This window comes from Nerophis lumbriciformis, linkage group LG20, assembly GCF_033978685.3.
Source record: "Nerophis lumbriciformis linkage group LG20, RoL_Nlum_v2.1, whole genome shotgun sequence".
Lineage (NCBI taxonomy): Eukaryota > Metazoa > Chordata > Actinopteri > Syngnathiformes > Syngnathidae > Nerophis > Nerophis lumbriciformis.
In genome coordinates, this window is record NC_084567.2 from 12,004,141 (window position 1) to 12,016,436 (window position 12,296).

At 34.4% G+C, this 12,296-nt stretch overlaps 1 protein-coding gene across 1 annotated transcript; it reads right to left on the reverse strand.

The window, feature by feature from the left end:
- Positions 1–69: 69 nt before the first annotated feature.
- Positions 70–6,367, reverse strand: gstt1a (glutathione S-transferase theta 1a). Its single transcript, XM_061980428.1, has 5 exons — positions 6,202–6,367; positions 1,796–1,883; positions 1,556–1,712; positions 1,303–1,479; positions 70–368 (listed from the first exon to the last, which is right to left on the reverse strand). The coding sequence occupies exons 1-5, from the start codon at positions 6,305–6,307 to the stop codon at positions 168–170; spliced, it is 729 nt and encodes a 242-aa protein (XP_061836412.1). The 5' UTR covers positions 6,308–6,367; the 3' UTR covers positions 70–167.
- Between the last annotated feature and the right edge of the window lie 5,929 nt (positions 6,368–12,296).

The window sequence follows — 12,296 nt, forward strand, 5'->3', positions numbered from 1 at the left end:
TGACAAGCAGCTCGGACATATTTCCCTGCAGGAAATCAGTTGCTTCTTTTCAGGAACAATTTTTTCAAATTATTTTTGTTGTCAGTTTTATTTCAGAGAGCATTGTTGTGTGCAGACGTCACATGACCTTTCATTAGTTATGGTCATGTGACATGTGGCCACACCCCTCAGGAGAACAACTTGGAGAACTTGGGTCGGAGCATTTCCATGCCTTTGCTCTGCTGCAGCGTCTGCGGCAGACTTCCCGTCGCCATGATGGCCTGGTCCACTTCGTCCAGCAGCTCCGCTCCAAGCTCCGCCCTCACGCCTTCCCGCCACGCCACCAGCTTGGGACGGCCCGCAAATACGTCCAGGCCGCTGCCCACGGGCTGCCGGGACGACGACACGTTTGTAAACATTGCACTTCCTCTTTAGGCTTGCAAACACTGCACTACCTCTTTAGTTTGCAAACATTGCACTTTATGTGTAGGTCTGCAAACACTGCACTACCTATTTAGTTTGCAAAACACTGCACTACCTCTTTAGTTTGCAAAACATTGCACTACCTCTTTAGTTTGCAAAACACTGCACTACCTCTTTAGTTTGCAAAACACTGCACTACCTCTTTAGTTTGCAAAACACTGCACTACCTCTTTAGTTTGCAAACACTGCACTACCTCTTTAGTTTGAAAACACTGCACTACCTCTTTAGTTTGCAAACACTGCACTACCTCTTTAGTTTGCAAACACTGCACTACTTCTTTAGTTTGCAAACACTGCACTACCTCTTTAGTTTGCAAACATTGCACTACCTCTTTAGTTTGCAAACATTGCACTACCTCTTTAGTTTGCAAACATTGCACTTTATGTGTAGGTCTGCAAACACTGCACTACCTATTTAGTTTGCAAAACATTGCACTACCTCTTTAGTTTGCAAAACACTGCACTACCTCTTTAGTTTGCAAAACACTGCACTACCTCTTTAGTTTGCAAAACACTGCACTACCTCTTTAGTTTGCAAAACACTGCACTACCTCTTTAGTTTGCAAACACTGCACTACCTCTTTAGTTTGCAAACACTGCACTACTTCTTTAGTTTGCAAACACTGCACTACCTCTTTAGTTTGCAAACATTGCACTACCTCTTTAGTTTGCAAACATTGCACTACCTCTTTAGTTTGCAAACATTGCACTCCCCGTGTAGGTCTGCAAACAGTGCACATCCTGTTTAGGTCTGCAAACATTGCACTTCCTGTTTAGGCCAACTAGCTTGTTGCTGGATTAGCACTAACATTGAAGTCAGCTGACCGGTCACATGACTACCTGCAGGATTTCCGCGTACGCCACGATGTCGGCCACAGAAATCTGCTGGCCGGCGACGAAGGCTCGGTCCTGGAGGAACTTCTGCTCCAGCAGGTCCAGGGACTCGTTGAGATCGGCGACGGCGTTGTCCATCTTGTCCTTGGGCACCTCGTGTCCCATGACCACCGGGTAAAAGGTCTACAGGGGACACGGGTCCAGGCAAATGTGTGAGTTGGCGTCATGGCTGCAAACAGGACGGGGGCGGGGCTCTCACCCTGAGCAGGAAGACCTTGGACCCGTGCGCTCGCAGGTTCATGTGCTGCCACGAGAGATACTCGTTAACCCGCGCTCGCCGGCGCAGGTCCACCGGGTACCAGTGGTCCGGCAGAGAGGAGGCGTGCTTCTCGACCAGGTACTGCAGGATGGCCACGCTGACAAGGTGGAAGGCAGGTTAGAGGCAGGGAGGGGGCGGGGCTTCAACACAGGAAGTGGATTTGGGAAGGTTGTGTGCTACCTCTCAGTGAGGACAAAGTCGCCATCCTTCAGGACTGGAACTTTCCGGATTGGACTGAGCTTGCCAAAATCTTCGCTGAACTGCTCCCCTGAGAGAGAGAGAGAGAGAGAGAGAGAGAGAGAGAGAGAGAGAGAGAGAGAGAGAGAGAGAGAGAGAGAGAGAGAGAGCGAGAGAGACACACACACATCAACCTTTGACCCCGTCTGCTCATGTTCGACAGTGGAAATGATCCAAAAAACACACATGCAAAAAATTAAAATATTGCAGAAATAAAAATGTTTCACTCACAAACGCCACAGGAGAGAAAAAAAACAAATGCAAAAGCAAAATGCTGCAAATATTCAAAACAAATTCCTAAAAACGGAGTAAAATTCAACAACAAAACAAAAGTTTGCCTGACCTGCGTTACATTTGTCTTTAAATTAGTGCTTTCAAATGATTAATACTTTTAATCAGATTAATCACACTTTTAAATTTGGATTAATCGTGATTAATCACAGTAAATTACTTGCTTAAATAACCTAAATGACCCTAAAAAAAGACCCGGATATTTTGACCCAAACACAATTTCATCGCCAGAATGTTGTACACAAACACTTTTAGAAAACATTATACAATTATATACATATATAAAAAATATATATTAATGTGGGAAATTTCTGTTTTTAAAAAATCCACTGCATTATTAATGCAATATTTTTTGTGATTAATCACAATTATTTTGGACAGCTATTGATAGTACAAATGTGTGTTTAAGGTAAATGACCTCAAAATATATTACTTGTTATAATATAACAATAATTATATAAAAAATATTAAATTAATGTGGAAAAATGCTGTTTTTAAAAAATCCACTGCGTGATTAATGCAATATTTTTTGTGATTAATCAATTATTGTTGACAGCAATTGATGGTAAAAAAAAAAATGTGTTTAATTAAGGTAAATGAGCTCAAAATATATTACGTGTTACAATACAACAATAATTATGTAAATATATTTTTGAAATATATTAATTTAATGTGGAAAAATTCTGTTTTTAATGCAATATTTTTTATGATTAATCACATAAGTTGTTAACTCATTATTTTTCACAGCAATTGATAGTACAAATCAAATTGTATTACTTGTTAAAACACTAATTATATAAGTATATAACAAATATATTAAATTAATGTGGAAAAATTATGTTTAAAAAATTCACTGCGTGATTAATACAATATTTTTTGTAATTAATCACATAATTATTTTTGACAGCAATTTCTAGTACAAATGTTTGTTTAATAAGGTAAATGAGCGCAAAATATTGTTATAACGATAATTATATAAATATATTAAAAAATATATTAAATTAATGTGGAAAGATTAAGTTTTTAAAACATTCCACCGTGTGATTAATGCAATATTTTTTGTGATTAATCACAATTATTTTTGACAGCAATTTCTAGAACAAATGTTTGTTTAATTAAGGTAAATGAACTCAAAATATATTGTTATAATATAACAATAATTATATAAATATATTAAAAAACATTAAATTTATGTGGAAAAATTCAGTTTTTAAAAACATCCACTGTGTGATTAATGCAATATTTTTTGTGATTAATCACAATTATTTTTGACAGCAATTGATAGTAAAAATGTTTGTTTAGTTAAGGTAAACGACCACAAAATATATTACTTGTTAAAACACAACAATAATTATATATATATAAAAAATATATTAAATTCATGTGGAAAAATTATGTTTAAAAAGTTCACTGCATGATTAATACAATATTTTTTGTAATTAATCACATAATTATTTTTGACAGCAATTTCTAGTACAAATGTTTGTTTGATTAGGGTAAATGAGCTCAAAATATATTGTTATAATATAACAATAATTATATAAATATATACAAAATATATCAAATTATTGTGGAAAAAATAATGTTTTTAAAAAATCCACTGCATGATTACTGCAATATTTTTTGTGATTAATCACAATCATTTTTGACAGCTACTGATAGTACAAATGTTTGTTTAATTGAGGTAAATGATTTTAAAACATATTACTTGTTTGAATACAACCATTATATAAAAAATAATAAATACATGTGGAAAAATTCTGTTTTTATTATTTTTTTGTGATTAATCACATAAGTTAACTCATTATTTCTTGACAGCAATTGGTAGTACAAATGCTTTTGTTTAATTAAGGTAAATTACTTCAAAATATATTACTTGTTAAAATACAACAATAATTATATAAATATATAAAAAATATATTAAATTAATGTGGAAAAATTCTGTTTAGGAAATCCACTGCATGATTAATGCAATATTTTTTGTGAATAATCACATTATTTTTGACAGCAATTGATATCACAAATGTTTGTTTAATTGAGGTAAATAAGCTCAAAATATATTATTTGTTAAAATATAAACAATAATTATGTAAATATATAAAAACATTAGTGATGGGTCCGGCAACACCGATGCATCGGCGCATGCGTCGAGCTCATAGAGCGAAACCCTGTGTCGGTGCGCGTACCGCTTTTAGAAAGTCACGTGACCGATCATGAGCTGTTTTGGTCACGTGACCGATACGCGAACTGTGTCGCACTCCCGCCTCCTCTGTGCCCTGTGAGCGGGTCTTTTCTACAGCCGTAGAAATAATAACTAAGAAGAGACGACTGAAGTGTTGATAACAACCAAACTTAACCCCCCCCCCCTCTATATCCCACACCCCGGATTGTAAATAATGTAAATAATTCAATGTATATACTCTGATGATTAACTTGTGTGATGACTGTATTATGATGTTAGTATATATCTGTATCATTAATCAATTTAAGTGGACCCCGACTTAAACAAGTTGAAAAACTTATTGGGGGGTTACCATTTAGTGGTCAATTGTACGGAATATGTACTTCACTGTGCAACCTACTAATAAAAGTCTCAATCAATCAATGAAAGAAATCGTCTAAAATTGAATACGTTGGAAAAACGTTTTTTTGGATTTTTTTTTATAAAAATGTGTAAAAAATGAATTTAAAAAAATCCCAGTCCACAAGCATCCTCATTCACAACACATTCTCTTAGATTTCCATGTTATGATACATGTTCACATTTTTTATTGACTGTATCTAAAAAAAGATACAAATATATTTTTATTTAAATGAAGATATGAAATAATCCTAAATGAAATACAATGACTTGGTTTATATTATTGTATATACTAGGTCATAAAATCAGTGTCAGTTGAGTCGGTACATAGGTTGCCTGTAGGGATTTTTAATGTCCAGCAGATGTCAGTATTTAGTGACACAGTATCGACACAGTATCAATACAGTTTTGCAATGTGTCGAAACGCTTCATGACGCCTCATCAACCCATCACTAAAAAACATATTAAATTCATGTGGAAACTTATGTTTCTCGTACAAATGTTTTTGTTTAATTAAGGAAAATGAGCTCAAAATATATTGTTATAATTTAACAATAATTATAAAAATATATTAATGTGGAAAAATTATGTTTTTAAAAAAAACCACTGAGTGATTAATGCAATATTTTTGACTGCAATTTATAGTACAAATGTTTTTGTTTCATTAAGGTAAATGAGCTCAAAATATATTACTTGTTATAATATAACAATCATTATATAAATATAAAAATATATATATATATTAAATTTATATGGAAAAATTATGTTTAAAAAATCCACTGCATTATTAATGCAATATTTTTTGTGATTAATCCCAATTATTTTTGACAGCAATTGATATCACAAATGTTTGTTTAATTAAGGTGGATAAGCTAAAAATATATTATTGGTTAAAATATAAACAATAATTATGTAAATATATAAAAACATATAGTATATTAAATTAATGTGGAAACTTATGTTTTTAATGCAATATTTTTTGTGATTAATTACAATTATTTTTGACAGCAATTGATAGTACAAATGTTTTTGTTTAATTAAGGTAAATGAGCTCAAAATATATTATTTGTTCAAATATAAACAATAATTATGGAAATATATAAAAACATATATTAAATTCATGTGGAAAACTTCTGTTTCAAATGCAATATTTTTTATAAATAATAACATAAGTTAACTCATTTTTGACAGCAATTAATAGTATAAAAATAAATTAACACCGCGTGGTAAAAATCGCTTAGCATGTCTGGCTCACTTCCATTTTGTTCCGTTAACTTGCAGCATTCCTCTCATGCACTTGTTTTTGGGCTTGGTGCGCCTTTTTGGCACCCAAGACATTTGTTTTGGGGGGGTTTTCTACCGTTTGTGAAAAATTCTACCTGCAACCTCAATAAGAACACAAACCAAACCGTTGTTTTGCAAGTCATTAAACAGTGCTACTATTTCTGTCCACATAAACAGCCTCTGCTAAACGTACCTTGCGCCAGGTCGACGAGTTTAAAGGTAAAGGGGATGTTGGCGGCTTTAGCGAACAAGTACAAAGACCTGCAGGGCTGGGAGCGCAGGTCCAGGTAGAACTCCATCTTATCCCGGGTCAACTTTCACACTGATGCTGATTGATCGCAGCGGCGGGGAAAGACGCCCTGCAAGCCCCGCCCACTGCACTTCCTGGCCAACAGGGGAGAAGACGGCCTGCAAGCCCCGCCTACCGCGCTTCCTGACCAATAGGATGGAGAGAAAATGGAGCCATCCAGTGACGTAACAAAAGTCGTCAATATTCCTGTCAACACACGAGAAAAGTCCACTCATTAATATGTTTATACTCCACTTAAGTACGTTAAATACATAATATGTATTATTAAATACATATTAGATTATGACATTAGATCAACGTCACACAATAACTCCACTAGAGTCTAAAGTTGACCAGTTTAAATGCCGAGTTGTTGGTTTAGTTCAGTGCTTCAAAATAATGGAGTTGCAATAAGTACACCTCTGCATAACAGTGTGTCCTAAAAAGAAGAAAAAAAAAGAAATACGATAAACTTACAACAAAACAACAACTTGATTAACTTTATTTTTTAGTCTGTGACAGGAAAGATTTGAAGTGCATCAATTTGACAGGAATTGCTAACGTTAGCCTGCTAACCAAGTGGCAAGTCAGGTGACTCTGAGGTGCTTAAAAAGTTAGCACGTGTCAAAGTGCCAAATAATATCGCCCGGAAAAAAAGACGCTGACGCTAAAATTCAAGCAGTTAGCACGCGTCATGTACAAAGTTATATGACTCTGGGGTATTCGACTAAAATAGTGGTTTAAAAAGTCAGCATGCTAACAGCTAGCATGGGCCAGGTAGCAAGCCATATGACTCTGAGGTGTACAGCTGCAAAAATTGGCTAAAAAGAAAAGTAAGCATGTGTCAAGTACCAAGTCAGCCTGCCTAAAAATTTTTTGCATGTTAGCAGTTAGCATGTGTCATGTACCAAGTTATTTGACTCTTGGCTATTCGACTGAAAAAGTGGTTAGCATCATAGCAGTTAGCATGTGTCATGATTGAGGTGTTTGGCTGCAAAATTAGTTTAAAAGGTTAACGTGTGTCAAACACCAAATCATTGGACGTTACGATTTTGGGCTGGAAAAAAAAAAGCTAAAAAGTTAGCGTGTGTCAAGTAACAAATTATATGACTGAAGTGTTTTGGCTGTAAAATTATCTAAAAAAAAAAAAAAAAAAAAAAAAGTTAGCATACCAACAGTTTGCATGCTAGCAGTTAGCATTTGTCAGGTACCAAATTATTTGACTTTACGGTTTTTGGCTGGGGAAAAAAAGGCTACAAAGTTAGCATGTAACAAATTATATGACTGAAGTGTTTTGGCTGTAAAATTATCTAAAAAAATAAAAATAAAAAATAAAAATAAAAAGTTAGCATACCAACAGTTTGCATGCTAGCAGTTAACATTTGTCAGGTACCAAATTATTTGACTTTACGGTTTTTGGCTGGGGAAAAAAAGGCTACAAAGTTAGCATGTAACAACTTATATGACTGAAGTGTTTTGGCTGTAAAATTATCTAAAAAAATAAGTTAGCATGCAAACAGTTAACATATGTCAAGTACCAAGTTAGCCTGCCTAAAAAAAGCTAAAATGCTAACATTAGCATTTTAGCAGTCAGCCTGTGTCATGTACCAAGTTATTTGACTCTTGGCTATTCGACTGAAAAAGTGGTTAGCATGTTAGCAGTTAGCATGTGTCATATACCAGGTTATATGACTCTGGGGTATTTGACTGAAACATTGGTTTAAAAAGTCAGCATGCTAACAGCTAGCATGTGCCAGGTAGCAAGTCGTATGACTCTGAAGTGTACGACTGCCAAAATGGCTTAAAAAGTTAGCACATGTCAAGTGCCAAGTTATATCGCCGGGGGTATTCGACTGAAAATTTATTTAAAAAGTCTGCATGTGTCAGGTGCCAAGTTATATCACCCCAAAACAAGCTAGCTTGTTCACTTTAGCATGCTATTGGTTAGCATGTGTCAAGCACCAATACTTTATATGAATCTGAGGTGTACAGCTGCAAAAATTGTCTAAAAAGAAAAGTAAGCATGTGTCAAGTACCAAGTTAGCCTGCCTAAAAAAAGTTAGCATGTTAGCAGTTAGCATGTGTCATGTACCAAGTTATTTGACTCTGAGGTATTCGACTGAAAAAGTGGTTAGCATGATAGGAGTTAGCATGTGTCATATACCAAGTTATATGACTCTGCGTTATTCGACTGAAAAATTGGTTGAAAAAGTTAGCATGCTAACCGTTAGCATGTGCCAAGTAGCAAGTCATATGGCTCTGACGCATACAGTCGCATAAATTGGTTAAATAAAAGTTAACATGTGTCAATTACCAAGTTAGCCTGCCTAAAAAAAAAAGTTAGCATGCTAACGTTAGCATTCTAGCAGTTAGCATGTGTCATGTGCCAAGTTATATGACTCTGGGATATTCGACTGAAAAATTGGTTTAAAAAGTCAGAATGCTAACAGCTAACTTGTGCCAAGTAGCAAGTCATATGACTGAGGTGAAAATGGCATAAAAAGTTAGCATGTGTCAAATGCCAAGTTGTATCACCAAAAAAAGCTAGTTTGCAAACTTTAACATGCTTGCAATTAGGATGCGTCAAGTACCAATAAGTTATATGACTCTGGGGTATTCAGCTGAAAAAATGGTTTAAAAAGTTAGCACGGTAACAGCTAGCATGTGTTAAGTAGCAAGTCATATGGCTCTGAGGTGTACGGCTGCAAAAATTGGCTAAAAAAAGTAAGCATGCGTCGGCCTACCTAAAACAAGTTGACATGCTAATGTTAGCATGCTAGCAGTTAGCATGTGTCATGTGTGAAGATAGGACTCTGGGGTAGTCGACTGATAAATTGGTTTAAAATTTCTCATGTTAGCAGGCTAACAGCTAACCTGCCAAGTAGCAAGTCATAAGACTGAGGTGTTTGGTTGCAGTATAAGTTTAAAAAGTTAGCATGCTAACAGTTAACATGTGTCAAACACCAAGTTATTTGACTTTACGGTTTTTGGCTGGGAAAAAAAAGCTAAAAAGTTAGCATGTGTCAAATAACAAGTTATGTGACTGAAGTGTTTTGGCTGTAAAAAAATATCTAATAAAATAGGTTAGCATGCAAACAGTTAGCATATGTCAAGTACCAAGCTAGCCTGCCTAAAAAAAGCTAAAATGCTAATGTTAGCATGTTAGCAGTCAGCCTGTGTCATGTACCAAGTTATTTGACTCTGGGGTATTCGACTGAAAAATTGGTTAGCATGCTCACATGTAGCGTGTGCCAAGTAGCAAGTCAAATGATTGAGGTGTTTGGCTGCAAAATTAGTTTTAAAAGTTAACGTGTGTCAAACACCAAATTATTGGACTTAACAAGTTTGGGCTGGGAAAAAAAAGCTAAAAAGTTAGCCTGTGTCAAGTAACAAATTATATGACTGACGTGTTTTGGCTGTAAATTGATCTAAAACATTAAATAAAATAAAAAAGTTAGAAAACAACTAAAACATTAGCATGTGTCAAGTAGCAAATTATATGACTGAAGTGTTTTGGCTGTAAAATGATATAAAAAAAAAAAAAAGTTAGCAAACCAACAGTTAGCATGCTAACAGTTAGCATTTGTCAAGTACCAAATTATTTAACTTTACAGTTTTTGGCTGCGAAAAAAAGGCTACAAAGTTAGCATGTGTCAAGTAACAAATTATATGACTGAAGTGTTTTGGCTGTAAAATTATCTACAAAAAAAAAAAGTTAGCATACCAACAGTTAGGATGCTAACAGTTAGCATTTGTCAAGTACCAAATTATTTTACTTTACGGTTTATGTCTGGGAAAAAAAGGCAACAAAGTTAGCATGTGTCAAGTAACAAATTATATGACTGAAGTGTTTTGGCTGTAAAATTATCTACAAAAAAAAAAGTTAGCATACCAACAGTTAGCATGCTAACAGTTAGCATTTGTCAAGTACCAAATTATTTGACCTTACGGTTTTTGTCTGGGAAAAAAAAAGGCTACAAAGTTAGCATGTGTCAAGTAACAACTTATATGACTGAAGTGTTTTGGCTGTAAAGTTATCTACAAAAAAAATAAGTTAGCATGCAAACAGTTAGCATGCTAACAGTTAGCATTTGTCAAGTACCAAATTATTGACTTTACGGTTTTTGTCTGGGGAAAAAAAGGCTACAAAGTTAGCATGTGTCAAGTAACAACTTATATGACTGAAGTGTTTTGGCTGTAAAATTATCTAAAAAAAGAAGTTAGCATGCAAACAGTTAACATATGTCAAGTACCAAGTTAGCCTGCCTAAAAAAAAGCTAAAATGCTAACTTTAGCCTGTTAGCAGTCAGCCTGTGTCATGTACCAAGTTATTTGACTCTGGGGTATTCGACTGAAAAATTGGTTAGCATGCTCACATGTAGCGTGTGACAAGTAGCAAGTCAAATGATTGAGGTGTTTGGCTGCAAAATTAGTTTAAAAAGTTTACGTGTGTCAAACACCAAATTATTGGACTTAACAAGTTTGGGCTGGGAAAAAAAAGCTAAAAAGTTAGCCTGTGTCAAGTAACAAATTATATGACTGACGTGTTTTGGCTGTAAAATTATCTAAAACATAAAATAAAATAAAAAAGTTAGAAAAAAGCTAAAAAGTTAGCATGTGTCAAGTAGCAAATTATATGACTGAAGTGTTTTGGCTGTAAAATGATATATATATTAAAAAAAGTTAGCAAACCAACAGTTAGCATGCTAACAGTTAGCATTTGTCAAGTACCAAATTATTTAACTTTACAGTTTTTGGCTGCGAAAAAAAGGCTACAAAGTTAGCATGTGTCAAGTAACAAATTATATGACTGAAGTGTTTTGGCTGTAAAATTATCTACAAAAAAAAAGTTAGCATACCAACAGTTAGGATGCTAACAGTTAGCATTTGTCAAGTACCAAATTAGTTGACTTTACGGTTTTTGTCTGGGAAAAAAAGGCTACAAAGTTAGCATGTGTCAAGTAACAAATTATATGACTGAAGTGTTTTGGCCGTAAAATTATCTCCACAAAAAAAAGTTAGCATACCAACAGTTAGCATGGTAACAGTTAGCATTTGTCAAGTACCAAATTATTTGACTTTACGGTTTTTGTCTGGGAAAAAAAGGCTACAAAGTTAGCATGTGTCAAGTAACAACTTATATGACTGAAGTGTTTTGGCTGTAAAGTTATCTACAAAAAAAAAGTTAGCATACCAACAGTTAGCATGCTAACAGTTAGCATTTGTCAAGTACCAAATTATTTGACTTTACGGTTTTTGTCTGGGAAAAAAAGGCTACAAAGTTAGCATGTGTCAAGTAACAACTTATATGACTGAAGTGTTTTGGCTGTAAAATTATCTACAAAAAAAAAAGTTAGCATACCAACAGTTAGCATGCTAACAGTTAGCATTTGTCAAGTACAAAAATTATTTGACTTTACGGTTTTTGTCTGGGGAAAAAAAGGCTACAAAGTTAGCATGTGTCAAGTAAAAAATTATATGACTGAAGTGTTTTGGCTGTAAAATTATCTACAAAAAAAAAAAGTTAGCATACCAACAGTTACCATGCTAACAGTTAGCATTTGTCAAGTACCAAATTATTTGACTTTACGGTTTTAGTCTGGGAAAAAAAGGCTACAAAGTTAGCATGTGTCAAGTAACAACTTATATGACTGAAGTGTTTTGGCTGTAAAATTATCTACAAAAAAAAAAGTTAGCATACCAACAGTTAGCATGCTAACAGTTAGCATTTGTCAAGTACCCAATTAGTTGACTTTACGGTTTTTGTCTGGGAAAAAAAGGCTACAAAGTTAGCATGTGTCAAGTAACAAATTATATGACTGAAGTGTTTTGGCTGTAAAATTATCTACAAAAAAAAAAAGTTAGCATACCAACAGTTAGCATGGAAACAGTTAGCATTTGTCAAGTACCAAATTATTTGACTTTACGGTTTTTGTCTGGGAAAAAAAGGCTACAAAGTTAGCATGTGTCAAGTAGCAAATTATATGACTGAAGTGTTT

Coding starts and splice junctions, on each gene's coding strand:
- gstt1a (XM_061980428.1), bottom strand. CDS start 6,307: ATGGAGTTCTACCTGGACCTGCGCTCCCAGCCCTGCAGGTCTTTGTAC. Junction 1,884..6,201: donor ACTCGTCGACCTGGCGCAAG/GTACGTTTAGCA, acceptor TCTCTCTCTCAG/GGGAGCAGTTCAGCGAAGAT. Junction 1,480..1,555: donor CCAAGGTCTTCCTGCTCAGG/GTGAGAGCCCCG, acceptor TGTCCCCTGTAG/ACCTTTTACCCGGTGGTCAT.